Source organism: Grammomys surdaster, unplaced genomic scaffold, assembly GCF_004785775.1.
Source record: "Grammomys surdaster isolate TR1022 unplaced genomic scaffold, NIH_TR_1.0 126679, whole genome shotgun sequence".
Classification (NCBI taxonomy): domain Eukaryota; kingdom Metazoa; phylum Chordata; class Mammalia; order Rodentia; family Muridae; genus Grammomys; species Grammomys surdaster.
In genome coordinates, this window is record NW_021621467.1 from 2,852,374 (window position 1) to 2,868,319 (window position 15,946).

Sequence of the window (15,946 nt, forward strand, 5' to 3'; positions counted from 1 at the left end):
GAGAGAGAGAGAGAGAGAGAGAGAGAGAGAGAGAGAGAGAGAGAGAGTCAGACAGACACAGACACACAAACTGGCACAGACACAGATACACAGACAGGCAGACACACAGACACAGACAAACACAGAGAGAATGAGAGAGACAGACTATAAAACTAAATGAAAAAATTTTAAAGCAGTGATTAAGGTTCTTAGCATTTGTAGAACTCTTAGCAAATTTTAAGATTATTTGTATTGCGCATTACTAGTCCCTGATTATTTGAATAATAATCCCTGGAATATTTGAATAGCTAGATCAAGATTCACCTACCCAAGTATAACCATGGTTGTATACCTCCTACATATGTTTGCAATTAAATTATCTAGGACTACTTTAAAACTATGATTTGTAGTCTATAAAGAAGAAAGAATGCACAAATCTTTCTAATATCTTAAGCATACACCTATATGGGTGAAATTTATATTGTTTGTCTTTAGCCAGACTCAAAAAATAAATCATGATAACATAAGAAATCATAAATCAAATAGGCTCCCTTCTGCTAATATTCTCTATTTGAAGTTTTTACCTTAATTACTTTCTAGGTAGCACTGTGACATAATTTGATTAAATATTTCCTGTAATATCACATAGTTATTCATGTGATATCATCAGACACATAATTCCCATAACTTTCAGCATCTCCATTATTTTTAGAGTATTTAAGAGATTATGACTATACATGGAGAGCATACAAAACAAGACAAGGCTTTCTCCCACAGTCAAGTCAATCCCTTCAACATATGTGTCTTTTCCTTCTTGATTTCTGAATTGTATGACTCCTTCAAAGCAAGGACATTATGTCCAACCACCTCTTTTAAAAGCACAGGTTATGACAGAAGCATGCTTTAAAAATAGATTTAGTGTTTTTGAACATTAACTGTCTTGCACATTGTAACATAATCTCAATCACATTTTTATACTTACTGGCTTATTTTTTAAAATATTATTGTGTTATGCCATTTCAAATCTCTGTCTCTGAATGGACAATAAAAATGTTCATGTATAAATTTATGGAATATTTGAAATAATTCCTTGAAAAAGCTCATGGCAGTGGGTCAAATAATACATGGAAAAATTTCAAAGTGACTGATGTTTACAAGAAGATGGAGAAAAACTAACAAAAATGATATGAAGATTGTAAAGAGATATGTGGGGTGGGCTGGAAGAGTTAGGAAAGTGGAGATGATTTAGATACATTGTATGTATGTATGTATGTATGAAATTTTAGGGAAAAAATGCAAAAAAAATTTTAAAAATTACAGCAGAAAAAATTTATCCAGGATTAAGTAGACTAATTTTTATAAGACTAAAAATGAGGTCTCATTAAAAATTCTCTGTCTCCCTCGGTCCCTGTGTCTTTCTGCCTGTCTCCCTCTGTCTTTCTTTCTATTCTCTCTCTCTCTGTCTCTCTCTCTCTCTTTCTCTCTCTGTCTCTGTCTCTGTCTCTCTCTCTCTCTCTCTCTCTCTCTCTCTCTTTCTCTTCTCCTTTTCTCTAGGATGAACTCAAGACACTTTGATTACAGTAGTATCCTATGCTACTCATGAATTATACCATTAAGCTACATCCCCAGGCATAAATGAAATCTCTTCAGAAAGGAAAACCAGGCTCTTTGATAGAAACTGGATGATGATGGTATGATAATGAATGCCTAACTAAATGAATCTATTGATAGTATTCATCTTGTCAAAACCACTAAGTGCTAACAAAAAGAATACCAAGTGGGGGTCTTCTTGTTCAAGTCATGAAACAAGGAAGGAAGAGGGGAAGGCTACTGTATTTCAGAGATGCTGATAGGTGATAGTAATGATGTGTAGCTTTTACATACTGCTGGATGTTACATAGTGAAAAGGAAGATCTTCAGTAGTCATATCATGGTCTTTCCATTTGTGGATGAAGAATCAGATTATCAAACTGTTTTGTTACAAAATTCACAAGTCAAATTTCTCACACACTTGCTGGTGATAAGAACCTTTCAGTAACTAGAACAATTTAATACAAGCCAAACCACAAGGACTGGTTCACTGAAGGTTAAGCTTCAAGTTGATGTTCTGATAACTTATTATATAAATTTTAAAGAAGACATATGATCCCAAATAAAATCAAGTTATAGCTATTACTGAGCTGTTATAATATATTTGTTTAATTAAATATTCATTGAAAACTTATTTATGTTATTAGTTACTAAGCAAAAATAAATTCACTGACTTTCAAAATTTTGGTTATGTAAATATTAAAGACAAAGTAAAAGTAGGGAGCCATCATCTTAAACAGAGGAATAATCTAAATAATCTAAATTAAAACCTTTATTTCTAAATAAGGTAATTTCCATGTTAAAAGTTTAATAGAGGAAGGATCAATGTTGTAAGTGGGATTTCTGTAAGCAAAATGAATACAAGTTTCAAATATTAAGAGTTTTCAAAAGATACTAGTTCTTCATTGTATATAAACATAAATTTAGCAGTGACTAACTTTGTAGAGAATAAAAGACTCATCAACATATACAAAAGAGAAAAATATTCAAATACCATTATTCCTTCATACCATCTATCTGTTGTATTTTAATGAGGCTTAGATAACTCTACATTTTACTCATTGTCCATCTATCTGGTCTAATAGAGAAAGTGCTCATTTCAAACTACATAAATCCCATGGTTTTATTTGTATAGGTTTAGGAATATCCTAGAAGATTCAAGATAAACGATATGAACTAAGTTCTCTTGTGGACTTGCATGGTAACACTCTTTAGGTGTCAGAAAGCACAGTTATTTTCATCCTGTCAGTTTGCAGTTGAGAATCTACTCGGTCACTGCTAGATTCTAGAAAAACAGTGCCAAAAAAAGATATTTATAGCATTTCTCCTCAAGGATATTCTCTCTGGAAATTATAGGAAGACATCTTTTTCATAATTTTTTCAAGTCTCAAAGCATTTGGAAGTTCTAGATGGTGCCTATGGCTGTGTGCATAGACTCAAAAAGCACTAAAAATATTCCAGTGAAGTCTTTGCTTTCTTGTTTCCTCTAATCAGCAAAATGAATCCTTAAATCACCCAGTGACTTGAAATCTGACAGCTGCTCTAAGAGTTTCTGAGCTGCCATAGAAAAGAGTTGAGAGGGAAAGTTTGTATCTTAAATTATCAGTAAAGAAAATAATCTTGGACAGTAATAAAAAAGACTAGCTGTCTTGGAATATTACATCAAACACACTTTTCTATTAAGCATCTAATGTAACAGACCCTGGAACAAGGTTAGCATTCTAAAATGAGTTGCAGACAAAGCACAGAGTAACAGATGCCTCAGTGACATTAACAAGGTATGTGGTACACTAAGTCTAAACAAGTTTTGTATGTGCAGAAGTATTTATAGTAACGTCCTGGTATCTGCCTGAAATGCAATTATTGACCATATAAAAATCCATCAGCATTCTCTTTTCTTTATTCAAAATAAAGCAGAAGCAGATAATACAATTCATTAGCAGAGATTTAAAAAGAAAACTGGTGAAAGGACCATAGTGTTTCCTTGGAATCAATGCAAAATTGCAAAATTGCCCAAAAGCTGGTGAAGATATATGCTGATATGTAATTGTAAGGGGTAACTAAATGCTGCAAGAAAAAGATTGCTTTGCAGAATTATTTTATATTTAGGGTATTTAAATTCATTAATTTTAATTTTTAGTTATTCATTTAGTTTTATTAGTTTGTATTGCTGGGGTTAAAGCCAAGCCTTGTGCATAGTAGGATAACATTCTAGTACTGAGGTAATAATTTATTTTACATACTAGAATGTAGTACATACAAGACTTAAATTTCATCCATTGCAAATGAAAAGAGATGCAACAATTTCTTCTGTTAAATGTGAGTCCTGGCTGACTTGAGTAGAGCAGATTCTCTAGAAGAGTTTCTGGGCAGCCAAGTTGATGCATGAATTATTACTCATCCTCTCTCACTCCTCATCGGTTTATGCTGAGGCTGGTCCTTCGTCCAATTATTTCTTTTCCTCATTAAATGTATTAAGTGTCCGTTATTCTATGGAATACAAATTTTCCGTTTTCATACTTTGACTGGCAAGTGACTATTGAAAACTTTCTTTGTCTGCCAATATTTTCTTCCTATATTATTCTCTGCCATTGCATGATCAATGAAGTATAAAGGTGCATAATTTCCTCAGCTTTCCAAGACTTAGCCTTTTGGACCCTCACAAAGGAATAAGCACAAGATATGAAACAAGAAAGTTATTTTCTAATGAGAGAAAAATAGGGATCTGATTCAAAGGGTAGATGCAATGGGGAGGGAGTGGACAAAATAGAGAGAGGGGTAACTACAATCAGGATATATTGTATGAGAGAAGAACTTTTTTTCCAATTTTTTTTAGAAAATTGGAATAAAGGAGAATCAGCATTATAACATTGCATCTTATTGCAGAGAGTTTTAGTATCTTGTAACTTTTCACCTTCAACAACACCTCTTTCTACAGTAGCACCAATAGATAAATATCCAGAGTCTTTGTTAATTGATTTTTTATTGTCTTCTTTAACTTTTGAGACAGGCTCTCATCCCACAGCCCAACATAACGTGAAACACTCAGAGTAACTCTGACTGACCTCATACTCATAAAAATTAACCCACCTTGAGAGCCAGAGCACTGCATTGAACTATATTTATGTTTAAAAACATTAAAATGTGTTTATACTCTATTTTCTCTCATGGGCAGTGATGAACATTTTAAAGACAAGACAAATGTGTGTGTGTGTGTGTGTGTGTGTGTGCCACACATGTGCATGCAGAGACTAGAAGAGGAATTCGAATGACCTGGTACTGTAGACAAGTGATTATATGATATTCATCATAGGTAGTGGGAACCAAACTCTGCAAGAGCAGCAAGTACTCTAGTTATTGAGCCATCTTTCCAGCCCCAACATATACACTTTTGAAGTACACAAAAAAGTTTATTTTATCAATGATGATATTTGTCATTTGGTTTCTAATGTTCAACCTGCAAGTTGGGACATTTAATGACTCAATAAAGGTTGATTTAAATCCATGGTCCAAATGATACTGTCTAAAAATGTTTAATAGTACATAAAACTGTATTGTCATAAACATAAACTATGTACACTTAAAATCTCATACTCAGAATTTCGCCTCTAGAGATTGCTATTTTGTTTCTATTCAAAATTAATGGATGTGTTTGTTGAAAACAAAGCCTTTATATTGGTGTAATTGCCCTGCTGCATTCTTGTCATTCAGATCACTTAATATTAAGCATCCTAATTGACTGTCTAGATCAGAGTAAATAATTGGCAAAGTACATTATTTATGTAAAGAAATGGCCTAGAATTGAAATTTGAAACTTTCTGAAAGCATTCTGTGATAGGGACTAACATAAAACCATTCTCATGTGTCTTCTGTACATATTGGGGATTGCACTACAGTGACGTGGTAACCAATGGGAACTCGCTCTTCTAGAATGTGTAAGATTCACTAGTTTGTAAGCAAGTACAAATGAATCTAAAAACAATACAAAGCCACAATTAGCAATTTTTATGTTTAGTTCTACAATCTTTAATATGAATTTCTTCCTCTACTATCTTGTTGTCAAGACTCATTGTATACAGGACAGAAGACTTACTTGTCTGTCTTCTAGTAGTATCATTAATTTTTGCATCTTTAAATCTGAGTAGACTCTGAGCTACTGGAATGTAGATCTGATGACTTATTTATCTACATTTCTACTTTGTCTGCCATATTAATATTTTGCACTAATAAATAAAATATAAGATAAATAAAGTGAGGAACACTTAACTGAATTTCATTTCACAGTTTCACAAGTGTAAGGTTCCTGACAATATATAAATCCAGATTTTATTAGTTGCCACCCAAACATAACTTACTGAACCCAGAAATTATCTTTTAAGTAACAATTCTTCCTTAAAATTCTGAAACAAAAAATGACATCATAAATAAACAATGTATATCAGGCTTGTTGAGATTCCTTACTGCTTTGTGCAAACGCTTGGGACCTTATTTTCTTCAATTACACCCATAAAATATATACTCTTTTATATCTTCTTCTGTCATCATTAGTCAAAACGGAAAGCAATGGGGCTAAAATTGAGAACTTAGTCTTTGGGTCCAATTACTTTGTATACCTATCTCAATTTTCAAACTACTACACTAAGATTTAAAGAGAAGCTATGAATTTCAAAACAAAAATATAGGCTAGAAGGGTGCCTTAGATTTAAAAATAAAATGTCAATTTCAAAATGAAAACATGGACTAGAAGGATAGTTCAGTGGTTAAGAGCACCGGTTAGACTTCCTGAGACCTGGGCGCATCATTTCTTTATAAGGATTTCTGAACAGTGATTGCTGAATACCCAGACTTTTTTCTATACATGGCCTACTAGCAATGAAAGTGTGAAAATGAACAAATTTTACTTGACTGTTCTCTAATATTCTCCTATATATTTGTAGCCATCAATATAATTAATACTTTCAGCATATTCAGGTATTTAAAACTTTACCTAATTTCACATTGAAATTTTGAATGTAACAGGATTATAATCTTACATGTCTGATATACTATATATATCATATACATATATATGATGTATATCATATATATTATATATATATAATTTTATATGAAAAATATTTTATTATATTTTTATTTTAGTTATTTTTACATCAAATACACATATTTAAAAAAACTCAAACTGATGACAAAATACAGGATTTCTAATATTATTTAAAGCATAAAATATGCATTATATAAGCTCAGGGGAAATATGTATAACGTCTTAGGTAATAGAAAAGTAAAATATTGGGGACAGATAATATTTTTAGTGTACAATTTTAAAAAAATATTTTACTTAATATATTTCATACAATATTAACTGATTATGTTTTCCTTCTTTCAGCTACTCCCCAGATTCTTCTTGCCTCCCTACCTATAGAACTTCCACACCAAACAACAACAAGCAATAACACCAAAAGAGCAAATACAAATACATTAGTCCTGGAATTTTAAATAAAATAATTTTCTTAAAGCATTTAGCATTCTCTTAGTAGCCAACTTTCATTGAAGAACAGACCATACTTCATAGATATTAAGAAAATACTGAAGGAGCTGAAAGGGTTTGTGGCACCATGAGGAGAGCAACAATACCAACCAACCACAGCTCCCAGGGTCCTAACCACCAGCCTGGGAGCACTTATGGAGGGATCCAGGGCTTCAGCTGAATATGTAAGAGTAGAAGGCCCTGCCGGGCACAGATGGAAGATGAGATCCTTGACCTCATGAAGGCTGGACGCCCCAGGGGGTGGGAATTTTGAGGGTGGGGAAGTGGGAGTGGGGGGATAGGTGGGGGTTACATCCACAGAGAAGAAGGAGGAGGGGTAAGGGAATGGGGGGTTCCCGGGTGGGTGGGGGATGGGGTAAGGGGATAACATATCAAATGTAAATAAAATATCCAATAAAAAAAAAGAAAATACTATTGAGATAAATGAAACCAGTTATAGTTGCCATAATATTTAATTCTGTTATAATTAGATTAGCTGAGTGCCACATATGTTTTCACGCTCTGTGTCAAAAAAAAAAAGAAAGGAAGAAAGAAAGAAAGAAAGAAAGAAAGAAAGAAAGAAAGAAAGAAAGAGAAAAGGCAAATGTAGTCTGCTTCAAGCAAAACCTCAAAAATAACACCTCATGGTAGAAAAATGACTCAGTCTATAAAGTTGACTGTTGTTAAGGCCTAGTAACCTGAGTTTGACACCCAGGATCCAAATTTTAACAGAAGAATTGACTTCCTTAAACTGTCTTAATACATTTAACATCAATGTACCATGTTATGTGTCCATCCTCCAAACTAAATAAATACATTAAAATACAGTGAAAAAACACATATGACACCTCTACAGGGTGTAGCCTAGAGCTCAAGAGCTTTACCCATGAATATTTCACAACAGATCATGAATCAACACATCAATGGAATAATTTAGCATATGAATTGACTACTCATTCAGAGCCATGTTGTGCTGTCAAGTGAGATCAAATCAGGTTAATTTATTTCAGTTACTTTTCAATTAATAAGCTCACAAGAGAAAATTTCAACATTAAAGAAAGGCGAATGCTCTTACCTTGGCATATGAACCCTCGTTCTTCATACCCAGCATTGCAAGTGCATTTGCCAATGGGGACCAGCCATTCACCCTCTGTGCTGCAGTACATCCTGGGAGGATCCTCCTCCTTGGAATTATTGACACAAGATCCCCTAACCTCCACCAAAGACTGGGAGTCCATGGGCACTGTGTCTGGAAACATAGCCAGATTTTTCACTGTAAATGGGCACTTTTTGAAGTATACTCTCACAGACACCAAGGCAACACAAGCACCAACATCTTGAAAGGCCAAATAAAATCCCTTTTTATTGACTGGTCCCACTTCTCTAATCTCAGTGTTGAGTTTTAGAATGCGGTCTCCAAGATCCATCTGAGTGAAACTTTCATCAGCGGCAATGGTGTCAATCTTCGTGAACTGATGCTCTCGGAATTTGACGCCATGATCATCATCAGACTCCATGTAGTACAGGTTAAAGGTCTCCTTGCAAGTCCCCAAAACCAATGGAATGCTGTTACAATCCCTCAGTGTGAACTTTAGTTCCACATAGATCTTCTGAGCTGAGTTTCTGGGTACCCAGTTTGTCCTCAGCCAATTATTTTGGCTGTGATCCATGACATTGCACACCTGGTAAGTCCTGATGGGTGTGTAATGTTCATCCACGCCACTGATCTCTTCCCACTGAAGTGTCAAAGCAAAAAGAGAGAGGCAAAATTAGTGATGTAAGTGGCATGATATCCAACACAGGATGAGAGCCAAGGCATCAAAAGAGATACAACATAAACAAGAGATTTCTGTGCTACGTATGTAGGGATCTATGGCCACACTTCTAACCTTCTAAGGTGTGTTTATTATTGGTGAGATTTGTTCAAATTAGTGACACAAAGTAGTTCATAGTTAAGTGAATACATTTGCATTGTACTGCAAGGTTTTAGAATTTTAGGAAAAGGCCATGGGACAAGTTATTATGTGAAGTTGAATATTTCAACATTAAAACCTGGAATGAATGATGACCAGTGATTCAATAACAGTTTAGCTATAATTCATTTGTAAGTATAATTGATGAATTGTCCTAGGAAAAATTTAGATTTTTATTCTAAAATAGAATTACTAAAATTTGAGCTATGCATATTTGCAATACTCTATTAAAAACTAATGAGAAATGAATTAAACATTAAATTTCATGTAATATATAAAGATATAACTTATGAGAAAGAAACCATAAGAAATTATTATTAGAGCTAGTCATATGTTTCTCTGACAGAGTCTTGTCAATAATGTGCAAAGTCTCTTATTTGAGTCTCAGAACAAAAAACATTAAAGACTTTGTAAATTTTGGAGATCAATTCTAATGGTGTTCATTATAATATGTACTTAAATTTCTCTTTCAAAGACACATACACACACACACATACGCACATACCACAAACAAACAAATGAACACACAAAACCTGAAAACATTAAGAGGATACGAAGGAAGAAGTAAAAGTATAAGATAGTATTAATAGGTGACCAAAAATATTCAACTCCTACAGCTGAAAACACTTTCAACAATGTAGCCGGATACAAAATTAACTCACAACTTTCTATAGTTCTCCTATATACAAACTGCAAATAAAGTGAGAACTAAATCAGGGAAACAGCACCTTTCACAATGACCTCAAATACTATAAAATATCTTTGGATAACTCTAACTAAAAATGTGAAGACATAGTATTTGCCCAAAGACAGACACTTTGATCAAAGGAATCAAACTAAAGACTCAGATATATATCGACTGATGGAAGCCTGAAATACACATCATAAAGAAGACAGCATCTACAACAAATGGTGCTGATCAAACTGAATGGCAACATGTAGAAGGATATATGTATATAATCATATATACATATATGTGTGTATATACATATATACAATCCTGCACAAAAGTCAGTTCCAAATGGATCAAAGATCTCAACATAAAACTAGATACACTGAACCTAATAGAAGAGAAAGTGAATTCACTGACACAGAAAAAGACTTTCTGAACAGAACAACATTAGCATAAACATTTAGATCAATGATTATTTAGTGGGATTTTATGAATATTAGAAACTTCTGTGTAGCAAAGAAAACTGTTATTTGGATAAAGCAGCAGCCTACAGAAGGGAAAAGGTTTTAACTAACTACACATTCACTAGAGGACTAATATCCAAAATGTATAAACAACTAAAATACTAGAAGTCAAGAACACAAATAACTCAATTTGAAAAATGGGACACAGATATAAATAGAGAATGCTCATGAAGAGATTCAAGATGCTGAGAATGACTTTTAAAAAATGTTCAACATCTGAAAAAAAATTCTTTGAAATATCATGTTAAACCTATTACAGTGGCTAAGATCAATAAAACAAGTGACACCCCATCCTGGTAAGGGTGGGTGTGTAGTAAGGGAAACACTCATGCTTTGTTGTTGGAGTTCTATCTTCTACAGCCACTGTGGAAGTCAATAGTCTAGTTTCTCAGGAAGAAGAGGGTTAGTCTACCTCAAGATCCAGTTGTATTACTCTTGAGCATATACCCAATGAATGCTTCACTCTACTACAAGGACTCAACTATGTTCCCTACTGCTCTATTCATAAGAACCCAGAATTGGAATCAACCTAGTTTTCCCTCAAAAGAAAAAAATGAATGAAGAAAAATGGGTAATTTGGACTCAGGCATTAAAAAATTTAAAATCTTGAAATTTGAAGGTAAATGGATAAAACTAGAGAAAAGTCATCCTGAGTGAGGTAACCTAGACCTAGGAAGACAAATATGGTATGCATTTGCTTACTTGTGGATATTAACTGGTAAGTCAATGATAATCAAGCCACAATCTGTAGAACCACAGAAGTTAGGTATAAATGTCTGCAGGTAGAACGATCTCCCAGGGAAGGAAAATTGAATATATATTTGTGGATGGCTTGAAGGAAGACTGAAATAAAAAGATACAATGGAGAATGGCAAGAAAAAAGGAATCAAGTAATAAACGTGGGAGAACAGCTCCAATTAAGAGTCGTTTGAGGGGTAGTATCAAACCTAGTACAGGAGAAGATTCCTAAAACACATACATAAATGAGAGCAATCTGAATGAAATCACCAAATAGGGGAAATTAGAGCCCCAGTTGGTCACCAAAGAAAGCTTCCAATACAGGGACCTGATTTCAACTGAGTTGTTGTCTAAAGGGCACCCTATAAAACACCTGAAAAAATCACTTCATTGTCAAGACTACAGGCTGATTTCCAAGTACTGATGGCAAAGCTACATTGCTGATGATAACACCTACGCAACTCATGATAATGGAGAAGTTGAGGTAGTACCCACATAGAGCATTTACCCCTAACTCTTATTGTTTGGTACAGGAAAATTATCTGCATGATACCAAAGGAGAAACATAAACACCAAATCAGCCTCAAACTCTTACTGTAACTAAAAGCAATCTCCAAGAACATTTTCAAACATTCATTGCATGTATGGATTGTATAGGAATGTTTTCAAGAGTATTCTTGGTTCAAAGGAGTTCATACCAAAGTATCTATGGATACAAATACACAGTTAAAGGAAATTTAAAGCATCAGATCAATTTTAGAAGGGAAAATGCCTGCACTAGGTATTCCAAAATTTTCTGGTGTCAGTAATCAACTTTTTGTGGAAGTGTTCTATACTGAATAATAATACCACTCTGAATGCATTCTGTGTCTTATAGGCAGATCATGATATTGTAAAATAAGAAAAATCAATTGGCACATTTTAAAATCTAATGTTCCTCATAACAATAAAGGACTGTTTACTTTGATCAATGAGTCCTTTGCAAATTTCTTTTACGATAAGCCATATGTGGCTAAACTTCAAACAGCATATTCTGTAGAGATTTTCATAATTTGATGTAAAATATGACTTTAATTATGAAAATCTTATTGTAGTTTAATTTGGCAAGCCATCACAAGTTCTTGAATACAGAATTATGAATTGCCTGAAGATAATGCAAACAACATCAGCATGCTTTTCACTGGGAAGGTTGCAGGGAGCAATTACCACTTCATTAATTTGTAATGAAGACCTAATTGCCTGTAAGTGATGGTGGGCTGCCATCTCCATTTACAAAGCCAGAGTCTCTAACCAGCAATAGCTGAGGAAAAGCAACAGCAGAAATCTAAACTCTAAGGTAATATTTCTTTCTTAAAATCTGTAATGCCAGCATCGTCAGCTAAAGCTCTTTTTGGAAGTATATACTTTATCAATGTAAACAATGTCCAGCTTTACCACTTCCCCCTCCCCTCAGAACTAATGTGTTTATCCAGAAATAGTTAAAATACTATACAATATAGTAATTGTCCTAAGACAAAAATGGAGAAAGTATACAGGTAACACATCGAAGTAATATCTAGAATTTGCAGTATTGGATGTATTTTTCATCTCTTCGTTATCTTAAAACAAATCTAAAGAAAGGAGTAAATCATCTTGCCTTATTTAGAAAAGCATGAAAAATATATTTTCTTAAATTTCCTAAATTATCAATTGGGATGTTTAACCTGCTTTCCAGAACCATACTCAAAATCTGTATTATTTAGTCAAAGAGTTCAGATGGAATTCCCTATTTTTCATGGTCCAGATCACTATAACTATAACACTCTTCACACTCTCTGTGCTTGAGAAATCATTCTGCAACTTCTTCCCAGGAGATTTCATTAATATTCTCTAGCAAGTAAAGCTCCTGAAATTCTACTGAAGTCAATGTACTTTTCAGAAAAATAAATACCTTTAATAATTAATTGACATTTAACCTAATAACTGCCTTTCATGTATACCTCAGTTATATTAATTAAAGATTTATATTGGTTTATATTAATTCCCCTCACGGAGAAACTTTTTCAGGAGTTGTGAAATGGGAGTAAGAACAATAAAAGTAGGAATACTTTTTTCTAAGGAGAGAAATATTCAATTATTTAGCACATACAAAATTCCACTATGTAGGAGGAAATGAATAAGAAAAGTAACTTTGTATCTAAAAATATAATACTGATTTCTCAAGAATTTTCAGGTGACTAAAATTAAAATGTCACTGAAAGTATTATTCTGTTTAAAATTACTTGTAGGTTCCAATGGTTCAGATGAAGCCATAGTCCTATGCGTTCCTAATATGCTAATGGTTAATTGTGATATTAGGTGGTTTTGAGATTGTCCTTTCTCCAGCCATGCCTCTTAGCCATATATTTCTTCCCTTGGCATAGCTATACCCAGTGCAAAACCCTCACTGTTTGCCTCACTGTCTGTCCCAGAAATAATTGAACACTCTCCCTGAAGCAGCACTGGACGTGTGAACGGGTGGGCACCCTCTTTAAAGATGCCACTACTAAGCTCACAGCAGAGCTATGTCAACAGAATCATTGCACTTCTACTTATACATTCTTTTTTTAGCTGACTCTCATAACAAAAGCGTGTACATATGTTTGAGCATACAGTCATGGATATATTTCTAAGAGTTTAATATTAGAGTTGAAGCAAATGAATAGAATTATAAAAGATACTTTTTTGAGCACGTGAGTGTATATAGCATTGTGCTTGGGCTCAGTGGATCAGGAGGGGAGAAGATAGGAAATCAGCACTGAAGATAAGACTTTGACCAATGTCAAGGAGATAAATGTCAACAGAGCCATGGCTCTGGAGGTACAGCTGGGAATTCTGGTGACAAGTTTTTATATATACAACTCGTAGCCCACTATAACCTCTAGACATTTGATAATGATATTAGAACAATCTAACTGAATATAGGAAACACAGCAGCCTCTTTTAGGTAAGACATATAGATGAAAAGCCAGTAAGAAGGTGAGAAGACTAGGGATTGCTGATGAGAAAAGGCAGCAAAAGATCTCGAGCGAGCACAGCAGTCAGGAATGAGTGACATAAAGTCTCTATTTAGGATTCGCAGGATATTGTGTAGGTCATGGTTATGTTTACACTTATAACAGGATGTTGTTAAAGACACCAGGTCCCCAGAAGGCTTGAGTGGATGGGATCCTTGGGTCCACTGTGAACACCTGTCTTGGGCTCTGTCTTAAAGTTTTACAGCACATCTGAGGTAGATTCACGGGTCCATTTTCCTTCTCAGTTCTTTAGTTTCATAAAATCCCAAGACTCACACTAGAACCACAGATGGCTCAGTTCCACCATACCTCTGTCTGTCATTTCAGACCTCTTCTACCAGTTGGGAATAAGCAGAACTATGTGGAGACCTTAGAACTATTATACTCTGAGCCTTGTCTCTAACTCTGATGTGTATAACTCTCTTGTTTCAGTGATTCCTGATTCTAGCCAGCTGCTAACCAGACAATTTCTAAAACATATTGCTTGGAGGCTCCCTCCCTCACTTGTTCTTATTTTGTTCTGATGCTCAGTGACATAGCTGAATGTAACAAATATTTGTTTGAAAAAGGAAGCATTCTCTTCGTTCCTTGGTCTTCACAAGTTTAGCGTCCTAGCATGGCTTGACAGCATGCTCCAATTCCAGCTTTGATAACTTCTGAGTCACAGTGAAACTATCTAACATGTCTTGTTTAGTACTCAGTTAAACATGTACTCCAAATTCATTTTGTACCCCAAATCCACTAAGACATAGGAATGTCTTACACAGAAGCTTACCAGGATAGCCTTTTCTCCTACCACAAGGAGTCATAAGATCTTAATACAGAAAACTGAGTAAATCTAAACACAGGGTTGTATGTCTACCTGGTATAATAGTGAATCATGCATTATCATAAACTTCAGCAGTAAACAGGAAGAAGATAGACTATGTTCCTCCAATATATTTGCTCTGTTATGAATGAAATACAATTGATTTTAAATAGGATATTTTATAGTATGCTCATAAGATGATATTTGGTGGTGATTTCTAAAATATCCTATTAGTAGAAATTTTAATCAACTTTAAACACATGAATGAAATATTTCTAGAAATAAAGCCTTGCCCAGAAATTTTTGGAGATTATAAAGAGAAATGATTTGTGATACTTTTGTTGTTGCTGTTAACCAGAAGTTGATAATGGATGATGCAGAGCTGGCAGACAAAGTCAATGAAGTTACACTTGTTTGAGGGATGCAAAGACATTCTGGGAAAGAAGGATAACTAATGAAAAGAAAGCATCAAAGAAGTGGTGGCTAAACTGTTCATAGTGCTGGTATGGGGTACAAACAACAGAAAGGAGATGCAGCCAGGCAATGGTCAAGAGCAGAATCTGTTTACAAAGCTGAGTGGCAGTGGTGGAGGGCAGTGATCAGAGACAGTAGCCAACAGTTAGAGCAGGAGGGCCTGGTGTCAGTAGTCAACCTGAATTGGCCTGCATACTTCATTTGCTTTGATACAAAACATCTAAAGAGGGGTACATAAGGAGATCTGGAAGAGATACAGGTCTTTCTGAGACAAAGCTGAGGAAATATTTAGAGTGAGTACTGCAAAGTCCTAGATGACAGTTTTAGTATCGTCTCTGCTGAGTTAGAGCTTGCTCATTGTCTCATAAAATAATATGAAGAGCTGTTTTAATACCTGTTCTAAATGATGAGAGTAAGCCCTCATATAAAAACAAATTTCAGGAAGACACTGCATCTTGAGAGTAGCAGTATCAGAAGAAAACAAGAGCTGGTGTGTAAATAAGTGGAAATGAATTCTCATTAGAAATTGTGTCATTTCACTAGCAGCTAATATTGACTAACCACAATGCGCCAAACACTACAATAACATTCAGCAATAGAGAAGACAGACTACCTGTCATTAAAGAAG

The 15,946-nt window shown here is 34.4% G+C and overlaps 1 protein-coding gene across 2 annotated transcripts in view; it reads right to left on the reverse strand.

The window, feature by feature from the left end:
* The window catches only part of Epha3 (EPH receptor A3), a 305,965-nt gene that overhangs the window by 209,032 nt on the left and 80,987 nt on the right, over positions 1-15,946 (reverse strand). For both annotated transcript variants that reach the window (XM_028761158.1, XM_028761157.1), the window contains exon 3: positions 8,169-8,829. In XM_028761158.1, coding sequence (XP_028616991.1) covers positions 8,169-8,829 — 661 coding nt within the window. The remainder of the gene's footprint in view (positions 1-8,168; positions 8,830-15,946) is intronic.